Genomic DNA, 20920 nt, shown 5'->3' on the forward strand with positions numbered 1-20920 from the left:
TTTTTTTTTTGAGTTTATGCCTCTTTTATTCCTTTATTGTCCTTTTAGTGGGGTCACAAGATGGAGTGAAGATAAGCAAATGCATTTATTCAGTCTTTCTCACACTACAACCCTATTTACTTTGGTATTATAACTTGTTGTGAAAAGGGCATGGTTTTGGCTTTTATCTCTTCATTCCAAGTCATTCTGACAACAAGAACTTGAGAGGAGACTGAAGAAAGGATGACATTTTTGAATTTTTAATCTTCTAATGAGATACTTCTATGTGACTATTAATATTTCTCTACATACCATTAGTGTCCAAGCTAACTTGTAAGTTGCACCTGACCCATTCACTCTGATTATCTTTCTGCATTTTGGTCTCTCTTGACTGTTCAATGAGAGGGGCTCTTTTTCTCTCTCTTCTCCATGGCTTTAGTTCTGTGATGGATGTATCTTAGACCACTTTCAGAACTCCAATGTCACAAAAGTGCTGCCCATCAAGTTTACTTATGGTATCAGGTAGTTTTGCCCATGGTGTTTACATGATGTTTACTGGTCCAGTAAAAGACATTTATAGAGCAAAGCCCGCTTGTGTGTACTCAGATGCTGAACTATAAAACAACACCTAAACTGCCTACTAAAAGTCATATAAGCCAAAGGGCTAAATATCAGGTAAAATATTTTATTTAAAACATTAAACATGGAGGTTTATACCTTTCCTTAAACAGTGCTGCCTTAGCAACAGCTGGAATAAATTAGAAATGCTCAGATTTATCAAGAAAGGAATCAAGCAACAATTGTTGAGTATGTATGTGTTCAAGCCTGAGATGGCACCTGGAGGAACATGAAAAAAATGTAAAATATTGTTTCTGCTCTTCCCCAGACATTGATCCTCCTTTGGATGAAAAGTATAGGCTTGTTATTTGATACATGAGACCCAATATTCTTACTACCCCATTGCTGAGACAAAGTTACATATGAAAAATGCTAGCAACAGAACACGACACATCTAAATGTTTAATCATCTGTCAGAGACAGGTAACTCTACAGACATTCAGATCAGGAGGTCAAAGGGAACAGAAGCAGAAATCAGAAACGTTTAATGAGTTCCTACTCACAAAGTCTATGTTTTAGGTGATCTGGGAACACATAGAGGGAGAAATCCCCAGCACCTTGGACTGGCCTTCAATGATGCACTGTATTTGTATGGAGGGAGAAAAAAAGATATCCCATACAAGAAGTACAAGGACCACAAAACACAGTGACAAAAGAGATGCCTGTGAGACTTGGAAGGGGGACAGGCAATGGTCTGCCTAGATTCAAGTGTTCAAGCTCCAGAGAAGCAGATAATGAGGCTGGATTGTAGGGAAATAGAATCTTAATTTTCAGAAGAAGGAAAAACAGCACACTGCATCACAGAAGCCCCTCAGTTTAAGGCACAACTTTGCTGCATTTTTAAATGATGTTAAATAGGGGAACATTCACACAGACCCTTCATAACCATACCATATTTGTGGTTTCTGTCCTATTGATTTGTAGCCCTTAAATTGGAATAGGCGTATCCCTTGGACTAGCGGGGGGAAAAGAGAAATTAGGATAGTCTGGGTTCGATTTAAATCACTGAAACAAAGGAGGCATATGATTTATCCAGTCTGGCAACTATGGGACACGTTTCCCTGGCCCCTTGGACCACCCCCGTTCCCTGAATCCCCTTCCCAGAGCAGAAGAAAGTGGGTTGGGTATTTTGCCGGACTTCAGGTAATCATCATTTTAAAGACTCTGGATTAGGTTCCACTGTGTAAGATGTAACTTTGGGGTTTCACGCTTTTTCGTCTCTCTTGATTTGCCTAAAGTAAGTAGGAGGTATTTCTGGGGCATGCTTGCAGGCGGAGGGCAGTGGGCTTTGGAGGGAGGATGAAACTTTGGTGGTGATTTTTGATAAATAACTTTCCATCAACTTCTTAAGTCCCATCTCTCAGTAGATAAAGATGCATCAGGCCACCTAACAGTCACTGTAGATTTGAGGGACGCGGTAGCCAAAGTGGGCTTGAGCAGCTGAAGCTATGGCCTTAAATTGTGATCTCCTGACGACGAAGGCGACCCCGGTAGCAGGCTGCGGGATTTCTTTGTCCCTGCACACTTCATGCTTGACGCGATGCCTAAGCAAACAGTACAGGCAGCCGCTAGGAGGTAGCCGCGCTATTCGCCCGGCCACCAGTGGTCGCAGACACTAAGGGTCTCTGGACTCCGCCGGCCCAGGCGGGTGGCGCTTTTCCAAGGTCGGGGTTGCGATAAGCTGGTCGCTTGAGCTAGAAAGACGTCGAGGAACAGACGGCCCTGTCGTCTAACAGGGAGAGAAGGCGACCGGGCCTCCAAGGCATTGTCACGTCCGTCCCGAGGTCGGCTCGCTTGGCTACCAGCCGACCTCACATCTGGATGCGGCAGCGCCTTTCCCCGCAGGGCGGAGGCGAAGCGGAGGACCCCGGGGTGCAAGTACCTCCTCGTGAGCGCGCGCGGGCCCGCGAGCCCGCGAGCGTGTGTGCCCGCCTGTGCGCGCGCACGGGGACCACGGGAGCCGCGGCTTCGGGACCGGGGAATGGGGGTGGGGGCCCAGCAAGGACTCAATCTCCGCCGGCCTCCTCGCGCCTCACTGCGGGTTAATAACCAACCAGTTAGAGAGAGCCGAGCGTGACGGCGGCGGGGTGACAGCCCCAGCGAGCCGGCTGCGTGTCGGAGGGTCAGACTGTCCGCCAGCTTCGGCCACGCTCAGGGATTTGAATATATACATTTTGGGGGAGGGGGGTTATTATTTATTGTTTTTATTTTATTGTTTGCCTCTACCTCCGGAGGGACCAGAGCAGGAGAGGGGGGTTCTTTCTCCAGCCGAGCGTCGCGGATCTGAACGGGTCAAAAGAGGCAATTTTGCGGGTGGGGGAAGGAGGGGAGACCTTGATTTCCACCAATCCCCGGGCGTGTGTCTGCGAAGTCCCGGGCGCCGCGGAAGGCTGCGGCGCGCCGCTGAATTCACTGATGAGAGCGAGTTCTTTTCTTCTCCGGGAGGGGTGGGGAGCGGGGGTCCTGGCAAGCCAGGAGGAGAAGCCCGGGGCGGGCTAGCGGTCCCGGCCGCCGTGGAAATTTCCAAGGACTTGGCGCGTCTAGGGGGCGGCGTGGGGCGGGCGGGGGGGTGCCTGGCGGCGCAGCAGAGCGGGAGGCGGGGAGAGGCGGCGAAGGGCGCAGGAGCATCGCTCGGAAGGGGACGCCGCGGGCCAGATGTCTGGGAGGGAGCCGAGCCTCTCCCCGGACCCACGCCGAGGGCGACGGTGATGCTGCAGAACCGGCGGGAGCAACACCCCGCCGCCGCCCCCCACCCCCTGTCCCCGCGCTCTCGGAGACCCCGGCGCCCGCCTTCTGCAGGGAGAAACGACCATGGCCGTAGCTCGTGACTTGCTCCCCGGCTACTTACCCTAGCAAGATATCCTTGAAAAAGTTGCATTGGAAAAAAACATCTTTGCGCTGACCTTTGGGGTCCTGGGCGCCCAAGGAGCGGGCGTCCCAGTGCGTGCAAGAAAGCGGAAGGTGTGTGTGAATGGAGGGCCGGCGGGGCGGGAACCCTCCGCTGCCGCTGCGCCTAGCCTGGTGCTGAGGCTCCGGCCCTCGCCCCCAACCCCCACCCCGGGACCCCGGAGCTGCGATGAGCCCCTGCGGGCGGGCCCGGCGACACACATCCAGAGGGGCCATGGCCGTCCTGGCGTGGAAGTTCCCGCGGACCCGGCTGCCCGTGGGAGCCAGTGCCCTCTGCGTTGTGGTCCTCTGTTGGCTCTACGTCTTCCCTGTCTATCGGCTGCCGGACGAGAAGGAGATCGTGCAGGGAGTCCTGCAACAGGGCACTGCGTGGAGGAGGAACCGGACGGCCGCCGGAATCTTCAGGTACTCCTGCCTTCGCGGCTCCACCCCACTCGTGTCCTTTCCTCCCCGGGGCGCCGAGGACAGGGTCACCGGAGAGGACTGCCTCGCAGCGGCCCTTTTTTCCGGGTCTTCTTATCCTTCTGCCCTTTCCTTGTCGTTCCCCAACCTGGAGACGGTAGTCAGGGGGCCCTTCCCCAGCTCTTAACCCCCAGAGATGTGCGGACACCCGCCCTGGCCATGAAAAGTCTTTTCGCCTTTCTTCCCAAGCCTGACTGGTAGTCAGCGATTTGCCGATGACCGAGGGGAATAAAAAGCTAGGCTAACTTTGTCCCTTGAACTTAATGAGAATGTATCTTAGGCTCTGTAGAAGTTCAGAGCAGTGGAGAACTAGAAGCAGGTACCAGGCATCTTCCTGGGGTTTGGTGAATGGTTGGTAAGAGAAGTCACTAACGAGGGAGTCGTGGACAGTGAAAACATGGACACCCAGCCTGGCTCCGCTGCTTTGTGCAGTGAGCCCATAATAAACACAGGACACTCGTTGATAACCCTATCTGCTAAAGAGTCAGGGACTAGGTGATTTTTATTGGGGCTTTATCAACTTTCTAATAATGGATATTATATCCTCATTGTACCCTCTCCGCCCCCCAAACTAAATCTTCAGAAGGAGGAGTTAATTTCCCTCAAGGTCAGGTACCTTTGCGGGATCAGGGCTGAAATTTTTGTCACATAAAGCAATTTTGCTCGGCTTAAACGGTGGCTGTCTTCTGGTGACCGGGAGATTGCTTTAGGCAGGGGGTTGAACTCAGAAAACACACAGAACTAAAACCAGCTTGGAAATCAGAACTCTGAGGATCACTCAGAGGTCGAAGTTTCCCTTCCTTTCTGGGACGTTCAGCCTAAGGGTCTAAAAATGAGTTCTTGGCGGGAGGAACTGTGCGGGAAGACTGGAGGTAAGGCTGACCTGCTTCCCTCTGCTGCTTCTCAGTCCTCCTGGTCATGTTGAAGGGACACCCTGGTGCTTCTCTCACTGTCAGGGGCCCCTTTCACCTTCAGTCCCTTCAGCTGAAGATGATGCCCTTGGCTCTTCCAGGGATGGTTGCGGTCTAGGGATATGGAGGGGGTAGACAGTGCTTTCCTATGCGGAGCAAAGGAGTATAGGGCCAGGTGAGAACCAACTGAAACAGTTTCACAGCTGTTACAAATGCTCAGAAACATCTGTAAATTAAACAAGAAAACAAACAAACTTTGAAAACATATGGTTTCCCTCCCTTTCTCAGGCCTGCTCCTGAAAAGAAGGTCAAAGAGATAACAGCCAATCCTTGCAGGGAAAGGCAGCGGAATTCTCTAAACTGGGAATTTCCTTTGCTCTCTTCAGAATTCTGCTATCATTAAGTTTAAAAATAACTCCACTCCCCTTAAAAATATATAAGAGCTCATTTTCTCTCACCTTCACGATATTGATTGTTTTACTCAAAGGGCATAGCATGCAGCAGTTCTTTGCTCTAAAGACAGAAAGCACTTTCATTTCAAGTACTATAAGGAAATGAGTTCAGAACTTCCCATTCGTTTGCAATGAATGAGCCCATTTTTTTGTATAGGAGGAGTAAGAATGAAGCTCTGTTAGAGACTGGATTTCTTTCGGAGGACATCATCAAGAGGAAAATGCTTCATTTTCTGAGAAGCCCAGGCGGGTTGTTCCTGAGACACACTTGCCTCTTACTGTCTGTAGCCTGGGGTGATGTTCAGTGTGCTTGGCTGGCATGTGGGCTAGTCTCTCTGTGCAGAGAATTACTTATGAAAATCCACATGAATTTGAGCAGACTCAGGGAGATAGTGGAGGACAGGGAAGTCTGGCATGCTGCAGTCCATGGGATCGCAAAGAGTCCGACATGACTTAGCGACTGAACAAGGACAACAAATAAAAACTGCCTGAACACATGTCCCTCAAAGTTAGTATTTATAAAACTGTGTAAGAGGTACCGTTGAATGCATGCTGCTTGACTCAGGCAGTAAAGAATCTATTTGCCATGCAGGAGACCTGAGTTTGACCCCTGGGTCAGGAAGATCCCCTGGGTAAGGGAATGGCAACTCACTCCAGTATTCTTGCCTGGAGAATCCTATGGACAGAAGAGCTTGGCGAGCTGAAAAAGAGTTTGGGCTTCAGAGTCGAATCCTGAGTTTATCCTAGACTGCCATGACTAGGTAAACAGCAGAGTATCTTCAGCAAATTACTGTATCTTTTTGAGTTTTAGTTTCATTATGAATAAATGGAGATAATAACATCTACCTGGCAGAGTTGGTGTAAAGTTTAAATAGGAAAAAAAAAAAAAAACCAACACTGCCCAGTGTCTGGCACATATAATCAGTCAGTAGTATCATTCCAGTTGTTATAAATTGTAAGTTGTATATGTTACAACTTAAATAAGGGCACTTGGCCAGGCCAAAAGAACTTGGAATGTTTCACCTGGCAGATTTGCAAAGAATCATTATTAGTCCTAATATGCCCCACTGCCCTCCCCACCCCACCCTGACACTTTACACTGAAGCTAATAAACAGGGAGGAGGATTTTGAAAGATAGTCAAAATATCATTGTTTGTTAAGTCTTTTTTTTTTCTACTCTGAATGATTAATTGATTTTTTAACATCTGGATCATTAGTATGTATATAGTAGTGTTGTTCAGTCGCTCAGTTGTGTCTGACTCTGTGACCCCATGGACTGCAGCACGACAGGCCTCCCTGTCCATCACCATTTCCCGGAATTTGCTCAAATTCATTTCTATTGAGTCGGTGATGCCATCCAACCATCTCATCCTCTGTTGTACCCTTCTCCTCCTGCCCTCAATCTTTCCCAGCATCAGGGTCTTTTCTGATGAGTCAGCTCTTCACATCAGGTGGTCAAAGTATTGGAGTTTCAGCTTCAGCATCAGTCCTTTCAATGAATATTCGGAATTATTTCCCTTAGGATTGACTGGTTTGATCTCCTTGCCACCCAGGGACTCTCAAGAGTCTTCTCCAGCACCACAGTTCAAAAGCACCAATTCTTTGGCGCTCATCGTTCTTTATGGTCCAGCTCTCACATCCATACATGACTACTGGAAAAACCATAGCTTTGACTACACGGACCTTTGTTGGCAGAGTGACGTCTCTACTTCTTAATACACTGTCTACGTTTGTCATGTGGTGGTGGTTTAGTTGCTAAGTCGTGTCCAACTCTTGCGACCCCATGGACTGTAGCCTGCCAGGCTCCTCTATTCATGGGATTCTCCAGGCAAGAATACTGGAATGGATTGCCATTTCCTTCTCCAGGGGATCTTCCTGACCCTGAAATCAACCCGGGGTCTCCTGCATTGCAGGCAGATTCTTTACTGACTGAGCTATGAGGGAAGCATTGTGAGCTATGACATTTGTCATATGTTTGTTAAATATGAAACAGGTCAGCCAGAAGCCTTTGTTGCGTTAAGGAGACACAACTTTGGCAAACAGGTATCTGTGTTTTCCAGTCTGACAAATCTTCTGCACAAATACAAACACGTGTACATAAATGTACAATGTACACATATGTGTGGGGATATACACACATTTATCCATAAACCATGGAATGATGTATGTATATGTATTGACATAAATACATATATTCATATATGTGTGCATGCACGCTACGTCTTTGTGATGCTATGAACTGTAGCCCACCGGGCTCCTCTGTCCATGGGTTTCTCCAGGCGAGAATACTGGAGTGAGTTGCCATGCCTTCCTCTAGGGGATCTTCCTGATCCATGGATTGAATCCACAGCTCCTGCGGCTCCTGCATTGCAGGTGATTCTTTACCACTGAGCCACCTGGGAAGCCCGTATTCATATACACACACATGCAAATAATTGCAGCCAGTCAGTCAACCCATATTTAATGAGTGACTACAGTGCACCGGATATGAGTTAGGATAGCAGTGGACAGGATGGACAGCTGCTTTCTCTGAGACAGCTTACCTCCTCCTGGGTGGTGACTGACAAAAACATATGAGGAAAGAATGGGATGGTCTTTAAGTCTTGTAAAATCCTGTGAGGACAAAAGAAAGTGTTTGCTTAGGTTTATAAGCATCAGAATTTCAGATTCCATTTTGCCTTTTGTGCTTCCACTTACTTTTGTGATTTTCTTCTCCAAGCTTAGAGCTTGTTAAGTGCTGATCCCTCAGAGGGGAACTTTGACAAATCCCCCCTGAGGATGAGGAGCAGCAAGAAAGCAACCAAGCTTTAGGAGTGTTGCTAAACAGAAAGTTTCCCTCTCATCCACATAGCGGTAGAAAATACATAAATCAGTTCACCCTACCACAGAAACTTAAACTTTCTAGGCAACTCGTGCTGCTTCTGATTAAACAGTCAGGTAGTATGTTCTGTGTTGTGTGCTCAGTCATGTCCTGTTCTTTGGGACCCCATGGACTGCAGCCCACCAGGCTCCTCTGTCCATGGGATTTCCCAGACCAGAATACCAGAGTGGGTTGCCATTCCTTTCTCCAGGGGATCTTCCCTGATCCAGGAATTGAACCCGCGTTTCCTGCATCTCTTGCATTGGCAGGTGGATTCTCTACTGCTGAGCCACTTGGAAGGTCCTTAAGTAGCATGAGGAGAGTGGCATTTGTCTCTTCTGTCAGGTCCTTACCCATTGTGTTTGTTCCTCAGAAATAAGCTTCTGTTCCAGGTTTACATGCAAGGCTTTATTCTTGGCACCTGACGTGGTAACAGTGACAGCAAAGCCAAAGAATTATTAGGCCCTGTTATGCGCATGGCACTATGTTCAGTTCAGTTCAGTTGCTCAGTCCTGTCCGACTCTTTGCGACCCCATGGACTGCAGGATGCCAGGCCTCCCTTTCCATCACCAACTCCTGAAGTTTACTCAGACTCATGTCCATTGAGTCGGTGATGCCATCCAACCATCTCATCCTCTGTCGTCTCCCTCTCCTCCTGCCTCCAATCTTTCCCAGTATCAGGGTCTTTTCACATGAGTCAGCTTGTTGCATCAGGTGGCCACAGTACTGGAGTTTCAGCTTCAGCATCAGTCCTTCCAATGAATATTCAGGACTGATTTCCTTCAGGATGGGATGGTTGGATCTCCTTGCAGTCCAAGGGACTCTCAAGAGTCTTCTCCAACACCACAGTTCAAAAGCATCAATTCTTCGGTGCTCAGCTTTCTTTATGGCCCAACTCTCACATCCATACATGACTACTGGAAAAACCATAGCCTTGACTAGACGGACCTTTGTTGGCAAAGTAATATCTCTGCTTTTTAATATGCTGTCTAGGTTAGTCGTAACTTTCTTTCCAAGGAGTAAGCGTCTTTTAATTTCATGGCTGCAATCACCATCTGCAGTGATTTTGGAGCCCCCCAAAATAAAGTCTGCCACTGTTTCCACTGTTTCTCCATCTATTTGCCATGAAATGATGGGGCTGGATGCCATGATCTTAGTTTTCTGAATGTTGAGCTTTAAACCAATTTTTTCACTCTCCTTTTTCACTTCATCAAGAGGCTCTTTAGTTCTTCTTCACTTTCTGCCATAAGGGTGGTGTCATCTGCATATTTGAGGTTATTGATATTTCTCCCGGCAATCTTGATTCCAGCTTGTGCTTCATCCAGTCCAGCATTTCTCATGATGTACTCTGCATATAAGTTAAATAAGCAGGGTGACATTTCCCGATTTGGAATCAGTCTGTTGTTCCATGTCCAGTTCTAACTGTTGCTTCCTGACCTGCATACAGATTTCTCAGGAGGCAGATCAGGTGGTCTGGTATTCCCATCTCTTGAAGAATTTTCCAGAGTTTGTTGTGATCCACACAGTCAAAGGCTTTGGCATAGTCAATAAAGCAGAAATAGATGTTTTTCTGGAATTCTCTTGCTTTTTCGATGATCCAGCAGATGTTGGCAATTTGATCTCTGGTTCCTCTGCTTTTTCTAAAATCAAGTTGAACATCTGGAAGTTTACGGTTCACATATTGTTGAAGCCTGGCTTGGAGAATTTTGAGCATTACTTTACTAGTGTGTGAGATGAGTGGAATTATGCAGTAGTTTGAACATTCTTTGGCATTGCCTTTCTTTGGGATTGGAATGAAAACTGACCTTTTCCAGTCCTGTGGCCACTGCTGAGTTTTCCAAATTTGCTGGCATATTGAGTCCAGCACTTGCACAGCATCATCTTTTAGGATTTGAAGTAGTTCAACTGGAATTCCATCACTTCCACTAGCTTTGTTCATAATGATGCTTCCTAAGGCAGTATGTTAAGTGTTTAAATATCCTGTCTGATTTAATTCTCCTAAGAATGTTATATAAATGGGTACAGTACTATCCATTGTTTACAAAGATAAATGTGCCCTGGTCCCTGCCATCAAGGGACTTGCTGTCATCCTGTGCGACAGGCATATATGTATTTAATCAACCAATGTCTTGGCAATAGAGCTGTTAAAGGGAGACAGCATAACAGAGTGAAAAATTTAGCAGATTGTGGAGCTGTCAGCAAATGCTTGGAGTTCCCTGTCTGGTTGTATGACCACTGGTAAGTTCAACTCTCAGAGCTTCACCATCCCTGTTTGTAAAATGGGGCTTGTAGTCATTTCTTACAGGTTTATTGTGAAAGTTACCTGATAGCATACAGATAGCACTTAAAAGGACGTTGCTTGCTTCGTACCTCTGTTTAATAAGTGATCCTTGCAACAGTCAAAATAGAAAGCAAAGGGCTGGGGAAATTCACAGAACTTGGCGCTTGATTCTGGGGAAGGAGGGAAGCTGAAAGGAAGTGGTATTTGTACTCAGGCTTGAAGGTTGTTAGGATGGGGGAGTAGTGAGAGAGGGCAAAAGATGTTCCGGGCAGAGAGGACACCAGTAGTGAGAGCGGAAGGGTGGCGAAGGGTCAGGTGTGTGCTTCCTGCCTGGAAAGTCTTTAAGTTGCTAGTCTTTAAGTCTTTAAGCAGTTATAGCTTTCTGCACGTTCCTTTCTGTCCTTGTGTTTAATCTATGGTTTCCAGAAGCTTTGGGTGTTTCCACAGCTGCCCTGGTGAGTGCAGAAGGGCATTGGGTGGTGGTAGTGAGGGGATGAGAGGCGGGGTGCAGACGTCTGTGCATATGGAATGTAGGTTCATCTTTGTTAAGTGTGGAATTCGTGGAATTCACTGCAAAGGTCCTTTAGGAAGACAATGGTTTCATAAATTTGGTGCTTAATGAAAATAAGCTGCCATTATGTTGCAGATTCACACGTGAAAAAACTTGACCAGCAATGACCGTGGTGGGGTCAGTTTAGTCAGTAAGTCATGTCTGACTCTTTTGACCCCATGGACTGTAGCCCTGCAGGCTCCTCTGTCCATGGAATTTCCCAGGCAAGAATAATGAAGTGGGTAGCCATTTCCTTCTCCAAAATAGCAAAAATAAGTCATGAACATTGCTTGGACTCATGATATGTATCAGCTCCTGTTCTTAGTGCTTGTATTGGTTATCTTGTTTTTCCATAGCTATTTTATTAAGTTCCCATTTTATATTTGTATGTTCTTTGTTTTACAGTTGAGGAAATGGAGGTTCAGAGAGAACCATTAACAAAGTGATGGAGTTGGGATTCCACCTAGAGATATTAGACTCTAAGCACATGCTTGTTCCCTGATAATCTTGGGGAAATGATGCATTGCTGATGTCTCTTACGATCTGGCCATGATTACTCCTCTGCCATCATCTTTCATCAGTATTCCCCTTTATGATTTAGTCAGATTGATAAAGGATACAGTCCCTGAAACAAGCCAGGCTGTATTGGTTTTGCTTGTACCATGCCTTCTACCTGGAATCTTTTCTTTCAAGACCACAAGGTCCAGCCTTCACGGGGCCAATCCTTACTTCTGTCTCCATAGTGCCTAATAGTGGTTAAGAACAAAGTTTCCGAAGTTAGCTGTGTTCAAATCCTGATTCCACTGTTTGTTTTGTTCTTGAGCTAACCGGCCTTCATGGTCCATTTTCTCACATGTAAAGGCTGGCTTTTTGTAGAAGTGTCGTGAGTTTAAAATAGATAGTGCGTTGAAAATGCTGAGAGCTGTTTCTGGCATATAGAGTTGGCCCTTTGTATCCACAGGTTCCATATCTGTGGGTTCCACCTCAATGGGCTGAACCAGCTTCGGGTTGAAATTCAAGACCGCAGTTGGCTGAATCCTCCAATGCAGAATCCGCAAATATGGAGGGCAGACTCTACTAGCCATTGTACATCAGGGACTTTAGCATTGGGGAATTTTGGGAGCTGGGTGGGGGTGGGAGGGTAGGGAGCTGGGATGGCGGCCTGAAACCAATCCCTCGAGGGTCCTGAGAGCTGAGTGTAATAAGTGCTTGGTTCACATTAACTTCCCTCAAGGCAGCTTTCCTTCCTTCTCCCCCAGGCTGTGTTAGACTCTTCTCCTTTAAAACAAACCAGACAAAACCAGCAAGAAGAAAACATTATGCCTATTATTGCATTTTTTTCCACTGACCCAAAATATCTACTACTGTTTCTACCACTATTAACATAGAAGGTGCTGGAACCACAACAATGAACTTAACAGAATCCTTACTTTCCTGGAGATTTATAGGCTGATGAGGGGAGACATAAACAGATATATATATATAAGTATCTGGTAATTTCTCAAGCTGTATTAAAAGTACCAGTTTATTTGTCTGCCTTTTCTGCCAACTCCTTCATATTTGCGTACCTGGAGCTGAGCATGGTTACTGTCACACTCGTTTTGCTTGAGTTACTGTGTGAATGAACATTTTATAAAGGAGTGGGCCCGGTTAGCCAGTCAGTTACCTGCAAAGATTTATTGAGGTTCGACACTCTGCTTGGCTGTGTGGGGTCAAAGGAGTAAACAGCATCCTCTGTAATTTCTAAGAGTTCTTCCTCTAGAACAGTTTCCTAGTCTTAGCACTACTAACACCCGTGTGTGTGTGTGTGTGTGTGTGTGTGCGCGCTCAGTCGTGTCCGACTCTTTGCGACCCCATGGACTGTAGCCCACCAGGCTCTTCCGCCCTTGAGATTCTCCAGGCAAGAATACTGGAGTGGATTGCCATGTCCTACTGCAGGGGATCTTCCCCACCCAGGGATCAAACCTGTGTCTCTTGTCTCTCCTGCAGTGGCAGGTGATTCTTTACAAACTGCGCCACCTGGGGAGCCACTAACATCCTGGGCTGGATAATTCACTGTTTTGGCAGCCCGTCCTATACATTGTAGAATGTTCAGCAACACCCATGTCTTTTGTCCACTGAATGAAACAACCAGATATGTCTGCAGACTTAGTAAAATGTCTCCTGAGGGGGGCAGAATGGCCCCTGTTTGGGAATCACTACTTTAGAGAAACAAAACCAATCCAGTTGACAAGATTTAAGAAATCCAGAAAACATCACGCAATTAACAGTGAAATGCAAACTGCAAACTGTGAATGCTCTGACTACCAAAAGAGGAGTGAATGAATGGTACTTTGATAGATGGCCAGGTCTTGGTTAGGGAAGGGTAGGGAACCCGGGACACATTTGGGGAGATTTATGATAAGCATCTGTGTCTTTTGAAAGCTTGTATGTGAGCCTGTCAGTTGCCCCCTTAGACCTTGGCGAGAGGAGCCCGTGCTTCATGTCCTATGTTTTGGGGAAGCTCACTTGGCTCTTTTCTCATCTCACCCCTTCTCAGTCAGGCAAGGCTCAATGGGGTCTTTGTAGCCTGCCTGCCCTCAGGGAGCGTTTCCCCCTTCTCCATCCTAAGGGTGGCTTGCCCCTCTGCTGTGTGCACTCCTAGACCCCCAGACAAGGAACAGTTCTTTGCAAGAATGGGAGGCTGTGAGAACAACTTGCCTCTGGGGTTAGGGGGATTCATGTGTACACATGTGGGGAGAAGTTCTCCTTGTGTTGCCATGTTTCAGTATGAAATGCTCTGGGATTTGAGAGGCCTAAATTGGAATCTGGCATTCCAGGTTGTTATATAGGTATGTTTGTCCAGGGAAAAGATTAGGAGAGAATATATATTTTACTTGTTTGTTAATGTGATTATAACTTTTAATTAAATATTAGACACATTTGTAATACCTTTGTCTTCTGCCTTGCAAGTAGGGTCTTTTTTTTTTTTTTTTGGCAAGGTGGGAGCCTATTTGTCTTAATTTTGCAGAGGGGTATTTAGGAAGCTAGTTGGATCAACTGGATAATTGTATATGTTAGTCTAGAGCACGGCCAGTTTGTCTTCTGACAGAGTTCTGTCTGGAAGCCAGAGCTGTTGTATCAAACTAAGAACATGCAGATTGGAACCTGCTAAAGGAGGCAATATAAGCTTCCCACTGGGAGGGCAGGTACCTCCGTCAGTATCCAGTTCCCATTTTGGGGAGGTGAAACCCATGGTCAAATTGATGTAGGACAAGGTTTTAATACACTCAAAGAAGAGTCCAAGATATGTTACTTACAGATCTAAGAAGCCAGGGGGCGCTGTGAGCTGGGGGAGGGGCTGCCCTCCATCCCAGGCTAGGAGCAGGAGATAAGAGAGCCGTGTTGCTGCTGTTGTTCAGTGGCTCAGTCGTGTCCGATTCTTTCCGACCCCATGGACTACAGCACTCCAGGCTCCCTTGTTCTCCACTGTCTCCCTGAGTTTGCTCCGAGTAATGTCTACTGAGTTGGTGATGCCATCCAATCATCTCATCATCTGCTGCCCCGTTTTGCTTTCAGTCTTTCGCAGCATCAGGGTCTTTTCCAGTGAGTGGGCTCTTCACATCACGTGGCCAAAGTATTAGAGCAGGGTAACAAGCATCTATTACTTATAAGGTGGTGGCAGGTGGGGGGTGACTGGAACTTTTCGCGGGCTTAAACTCTTAAGTGGTTATTTTAAAAGGTGCCTGGGAAAAGGCAAAGAGGGAACTTATGGCAGGCATCCTAAACTTGAGTCCTAATCAGAATGTCCAGACTCTTGAGTGTGAGCAGGGTTATCATACTGTTAAATGCCTAGGCAGCAAGTCAGTAAAACGTTTTTTTCTTTTCCTCAAGGGTCATTTTTCTCATCACAACTGTGAATCGTTGTGGAAGTGATGCTGACTATGTATGTATCATCAATGCAGTCCTTAACAATGAAGTTGATCTATTTACAGGAAAATCCTTTTTAACTTTTTCATTCTATTTTGGCTCTTCTGGGAGCTGTGTGACCTTGGGCAAGCTGCTTAACCTCTCAGTTCCTTTGTTATGTCATCTGAAAAATGGTGTACTTTGCTAACCCACTTCCTAGGTTTATGATGTTAATTAAGGGAGATAATTAGTGTACAGTCTGGAGCCATCCTCAGCCTGGCTTGGCGAGGTGACAAAATGATTGTTCCCACCTGGAAAGAATCTGGACTTCAGAGCCCCAGAGAATCAGGTTTTAATCCCAATTCTGTCATTTATTAACTTTGTGACCTTGAAAAATTTATCTGGCTTTTCTGAGCCTTAGCTGTGGGTGGCAGTTTTTACCGTGAGAGTATTAGGTGCTGAATAATTGCTAATTATTAAGCCATAATGATGAGAAATGCTGCTTCCTGAGACACATCCTATGCCTGTTATTACACTTTTAGTAATAGAATAATGACAATAAAATGTGACCTTATGATATCGTTCTTCCATGGTGTTAGAGTGAAGGCTGCTATAAAGTGGCCAGGAGAATTTTAAGCGAGAGAGCAGGCCCCTGGCATAAATCTCCTGTTCATTCATTCATTCAGTCATTCCTTTATCTACATTTAGTAAATGCCTCCTGCGTGCCACTTAGGTGCTGGGATACATGATGAAAGTTAGACATGGTTTATGATTTTATAGAATTTACAGTTGCATCAAGTGTCATTAGTTAAGTCACTAAGAAATTGAGTCATGTGTTCCAAGGGTGAGAGTTTGTTTTAAGTAATCATGCTGAGTTTTGAAGCAACTGATTTTCTCCCCTTTCTGTTGGACCGTCTTCTGGCTATGGCACTGCGTGAGAGGGAATCAGCCAAGACCGTAAGAGCTGTGTCACTCCTTTAATTGGTGCCAGGAGGAAGCTGAAATGAATTCAGAGCTACAGTTCTCCATTATTCAAGGCTTAAGTAACAGACTGCAAGCCAGAGATTTATTTCCAAGTGAATGTAATGAGAAAGGGCTTGTTTTGAACAAAGTGCTTGTTTCAATTATTGATAAGACAAATGTATACATGATTTTTATATCCCTCATGCTTATTTAAAAAATTTATAATGTTTATTATTGGTCTGATTTTGGAAGTCAAAGATACCGACTGTAGGAAAATTTTTAATGTAGGAAAAAGAAGAAAACAATCACTTGTAATTCCGTCCTTCAGAAGTACTCATTGTGAACAGTTTTTTGTGTTTGCATGTGAATGTATGCTAAATTGTATGTATTTTGTATATTTAGTTTTATATCCTTTTAAAATCATTCAGTGTTATATCTGTAACATTTTCTCATATAATTAATTTTTAACTTACAACCTTGTGATAGTTTTGTGATTTTCATTTTGGAAAAAGATTATTTACCTATGTTTTTAAAAAATTTTTATTGGAACAAATTACTTTCTTAAAAAGGATCCTTAAAAAGGATATTGACAGGATATGTTAGATTCTTTTAAAATTTCTTCATATATATGGTGAATACTGAATGTGTTAGTCACTTACTCGTGTCTGACTCTTTGAGCTATAGCCCGCCAGACTCCTCCTGTCCATGGAATTCTCCGAGGAAGAATACTGGAGTGGGTTGCCATTCCCTTCTCCAGGGAATTTTCCCGACCCAGGAATTGAACTGGGGTCTTCTGCATTGCAGGCAGATTCTTTACCGTCTGAGCCACAAGGGAAATACTGAATATGGAAAATCATAAAGCCTCTTTAAAGAGTTCTTCTTTCTCTAAGTTGACACTTAATGATAAGAGCAATACTGTTTTTATTTGTGAAAGTGACTGACATGTATTCACCCAAAGAGAAACATTTCTAATATTTTGGTATATGTTCTTCTAGACTGTTCATTCTATGCCTGTGTGTGTATACAATGAATTTGGACAGGACATTGTGAATATTTTTGTAGTAACAGTATATGTAGATCTTCATCATCCCTTATTAATGGCTGTAAGATTTTCCTTTTGTGGGAGAGTAATTTATTTAAGTAACCACTGTCATTGGATATTCATGTTGCAATTTCTCACCTATGTAAATAATGCTTTTATGAACATCTTGTATAACTTTAAATATTTATTTATTTTCTAAGTATAAATTTCTAAAAGTGGTTTCTTGATAGTTTTTCCCCACTAGCATCAGTTCTTTATAACTGGTGTGTTTGGTTGTGCATAGGAAGTTTGACTTCGGCTAAAGGGCAGATTTGAGTTTTCCTCCATTTCAGTGTGGATAGCAATTGTGTAAATAGTCAGGCATACAATGATTGTTAACATTAAATGATGAAATTCCCCTTAGGGAATTTTCAAGAAGCCAAAGCAGCTAAGAAAGATTCCCACAAAACAGGATACTTACAGTGGCAGTTTTCCCTTACTGAGCATTGCAGGCCTATTAATAGCTATGAGGAATTTATTTAGTGCAATGGAGCATGTACCTTTATCTGCCATGGTTATCCTTCCCATTAGCATGGTCTGTCATGTAGTTTTAAAAAGCAGTGCCTTATTTTGTAAATAAGTTCATTTGTATTATTTTTTCAGATTTCCCATATAAGTGATATCATATAATGTTTGTCTTTACTTTACTTAGTATGATCATCTCTAAGTCTATACATGTTGCTGCAAATAGCAATATTTCACTCATTTTTATGGCTGAGTAATATTTCATCATAGAAATATGTGTGTGTGTGTATATACATATATATATTATATATGTGTCTATATCACATCTTCTTTACCCATTGATCTGTTGATGGACACTTAGGTTCTACATCTTGGCTATTGTAAACAGTGCTGGTGTGAACATGGGGTTTCATGCATCTTTTTGAATTTGCATTTTCATACTTTCCAGCAAGTAGATGCACAGACACAGAAAACACACTTATGATTATGAAAGGGAAAGGAGTGGAGGGATAAATTAGGTGGATGGGATTAAAATTAAGATGCATGCTACTATTTATAAAATAGATAACCAACAAGGGCCTACTATATAGCACAGGGAACCATATTCAATATCTGGTAATAACCTAAATAGAAAAGAGTCTGACAAGAATATATATATGTGTGTATACACACACACACACAACTGAAACACTTTGCTGTATATCTGAAACTAACACAGTATTGTAAATCAACTATAGTTGTTTTTTAACAGCTATATTAGTTGTTTTAATAACTAATAAAAAACTGTTTAATCAACTATATAGTTGATTAACAACTATATCTCATAAAGGCACTGCCTTTATGAGATCATTTGTATCATTTTCCCAGAACTTAAGCAGTTAAATAAAACTGTGATTTAAAGGGGAAAATGGAATTCCCTGGCAGTCCAGTGGTTAGAACTCTGCACTTTCACTGCCAAGGGCTCGGGTTCAGTCCCTGGTCAGGGAAATAAGATCCCACATGCTGCATAATGTGGCTAAATAATAATAAGTGGAAAGAAAAGGGAAATGAACTTTTGCTTCATTATAGAGCTTTCAAGGAAAATTGCAGCTGTGTTAAAGCAATTGTATTTTCTGACTCTGTTAAGAGTTTTTTTCTTGTTTATTGAAATTAAAACTCTTGAGCTTGAATCTGGAGCAGAGCATAACCACATGAGTGGAGGGTGAAGGTGCAGTAAAAAGGCACAAAACCCTCATGATGATATTTGGTTGGGTTGGGTTTTTGGAGGTTGAGTGATGATGATTGAGTTGACGTTGCCTGTCATTCCTGTCCATGTCCTTGTCCCCTTGCACCTTTTTGAAGCAACTTACACATTGTTGCTTTGGTGTTTTAGGGTCAGAGATTGAGTCTTGTTTTAATTTGTTTTAGATCCCTCATCACAGTCATTACAAATTTAAGAAGTGTTTGTTGATGTCATATAAATATTCACTCCCAATTCATTCGTTCACTCCTCCACTCATTCCTTCCTTCAGCAAATATTTCTTCAGTGCTTTCTATGTGCTGGGTGCTGTTGCTAGGCTCTGGAAATAAAGAAGTTAGTCAGAAGGACATGGGCCTTCCTGCAGAGAACATAGAAGCACACAGTATTTTTAGGAACAGCCATGGTCTCCAAATACCCTCTCAATTCCTTTTGGGAGGAAAGCCAAATGCCGGTTGACCTTCACTTTCAGAACTGAGCTGTGATAATGTCTGTATTCGGCAGAGTCCAGAGAAGGCCCAAGTTCCTCCTCTGGCCCACTGAGGTTTTGACCTGCATGGGGAGATGCACCCAGAGGTCTCCACACAGTTCAGTGGTATAATATCTTTTGACTCTGGGTAAACTGTGCAACATATGAGATGTCAGAGAGGAAAAGCTCTTTAAAGCATTGCTAAAAGATACATGAGGGGAAAGCACAACAATTACTATGGAATAAAAGAGATGGAGTAGCCAGCTGGGTTGGATGAACAGCTGATCTGCCCTCCTCTGGCCAGGCTGCCATAGTGAGAGGGAGCTCAATAGGACTTGGAGAGGCAGGAAGCAGGAGGTGTCCACTGGGATTGGGGAGCCTCAATTTGGGGGTAAAAACATGGTCATTTTATTCTTTTCCTGGTAACTGCTCCAACTATGCCTTGTCAAATCTATTGCTTGACCCTCACCCTTAAGCCCCTTTAGGATGCCAATGGATCTGTGACCAACCTGGCCAGACTGTATCAATTTACATCCACCTTGATTATTGGGATAGTCTTATTCTGGTATTTAGCTCAGTTATGTTGCTTTTAAAGCACAATGAAAACTCTTGTGTGTCTACCACTTCTGCTAGCTTTGAGGGCTTCCCAGGTGGCACTAGTGGTAAAGAATCCACCTTCCCATGTGGGAGATGGAAGAGACTTGGGTTTGACTCCTGGGTCCAGAAGATCCCCTGGAGGAGGGCATGGCAACCCGGTCCAGTATTCTTGCCTGGAGAATCCCATGGACAGAGGAGCCTGGAAGGCTACAATCCATAGGGTCGCAAAGAGTTGAACATGACTGAGTGAGTGAGCATGCATGCACACATCTGGGGTGGGAGTGTGCAGGGCACCCTCTGCTGCAGAGCCCCAATCTGTCCCCTGCCTGAGAACTACTCCCTTCCCGCTGTGCAGGGAGAATGAGACTATTTCACAGTCCGTCTCTTGGTGACTGCTGCTTTTCATGTGAACCCTGATGGGCTGCCCACATCTTTTTTTTTTTTTATTTTTTTGCTACATACCACCATTCAGTTCAGTTCAGTTCAGTTGCTCAGTTGTGTCTGACTCTTTGTAACCCCTTGGACTGCAGCACAACAGACTTCCCTGTCCATCACCAATTCCCGGAGCCTATTCAAACTCATGTCTATCGCGTCAGTGATGCCATTCAATGATCTCATTCTCTGTTGTCCTCTTCTCCTCCTGCATCTTCAATCTTTCCCAGCATCAGGGTCTTTTCCAGTGACTCAGCTCTTCACTTCAGGTGGCCAAAGTATTGGAGTTTCAGCTTCAGCATCAGTCCTTCCAGTGAACACTCAGGACTGATCTCCTTTAGGATTGACTGGTTGGATCTCCTTGCAGTCCAAGGGACTCTCAAGAGTCTTCTCAACACCACAGTTCAAAAGCATCGATTCTTTGGTGCTCAGCTTTCTTTATAGTCCAACTCTCACATCCATACACGACTACTGGAAAAAACCATAGCTTTGACTAGATGGACCTTTGTTGGTAAAGTAATGTCTCTGCTTTTTAATATGCTGTCTAGGTTAGTTATAACTTTCCTTCCCAGGAGCACCATACGCAGGCTCAGATGCCTGACTAGGGATCACACTCGTGCTCCTTGCAGTGGAAGTGTGATTCTTAATCCCTGGACTGCCAGGGAAGTCCTTGCCCATGTCTTTTAAGAGCAAATTGTCCCTATTCCTTTGCTTGCTGGGAAGTCTTCTAAGGTGGAAGAAAGATGCTGTCCTTGCCATACCAAAGGG

General features: G+C 44.6%; 1 protein-coding gene across 1 annotated transcript in view; it reads left to right on the forward strand.

Annotated features, from left to right (window-relative positions):
- The first annotated feature begins 2656 nt into the window (after positions 1-2656).
- Positions 2657-20920, forward strand: part of ST8SIA1 (ST8 alpha-N-acetyl-neuraminide alpha-2,8-sialyltransferase 1) — a 167612-nt gene continuing 149348 nt past the window's right edge. The window contains exon 1 of the mRNA XM_086401798.1: positions 2657-3909. Within this exon, the coding sequence (XP_086257924.1) occupies positions 3674-3909 (236 nt within the window). The 5' untranslated portion in view covers positions 2657-3673. The remainder of the gene's footprint in view (positions 3910-20920) is intronic.

This window comes from Bos grunniens, chromosome 5 (assembly GCF_055505025.1).
Source record: "Bos grunniens cultivar Pamir isolate PY7600 chromosome 5, Bosgru_T2T1.0, whole genome shotgun sequence".
NCBI classification, from domain to species: Eukaryota; Metazoa; Chordata; class Mammalia; order Artiodactyla; family Bovidae; genus Bos; species Bos grunniens.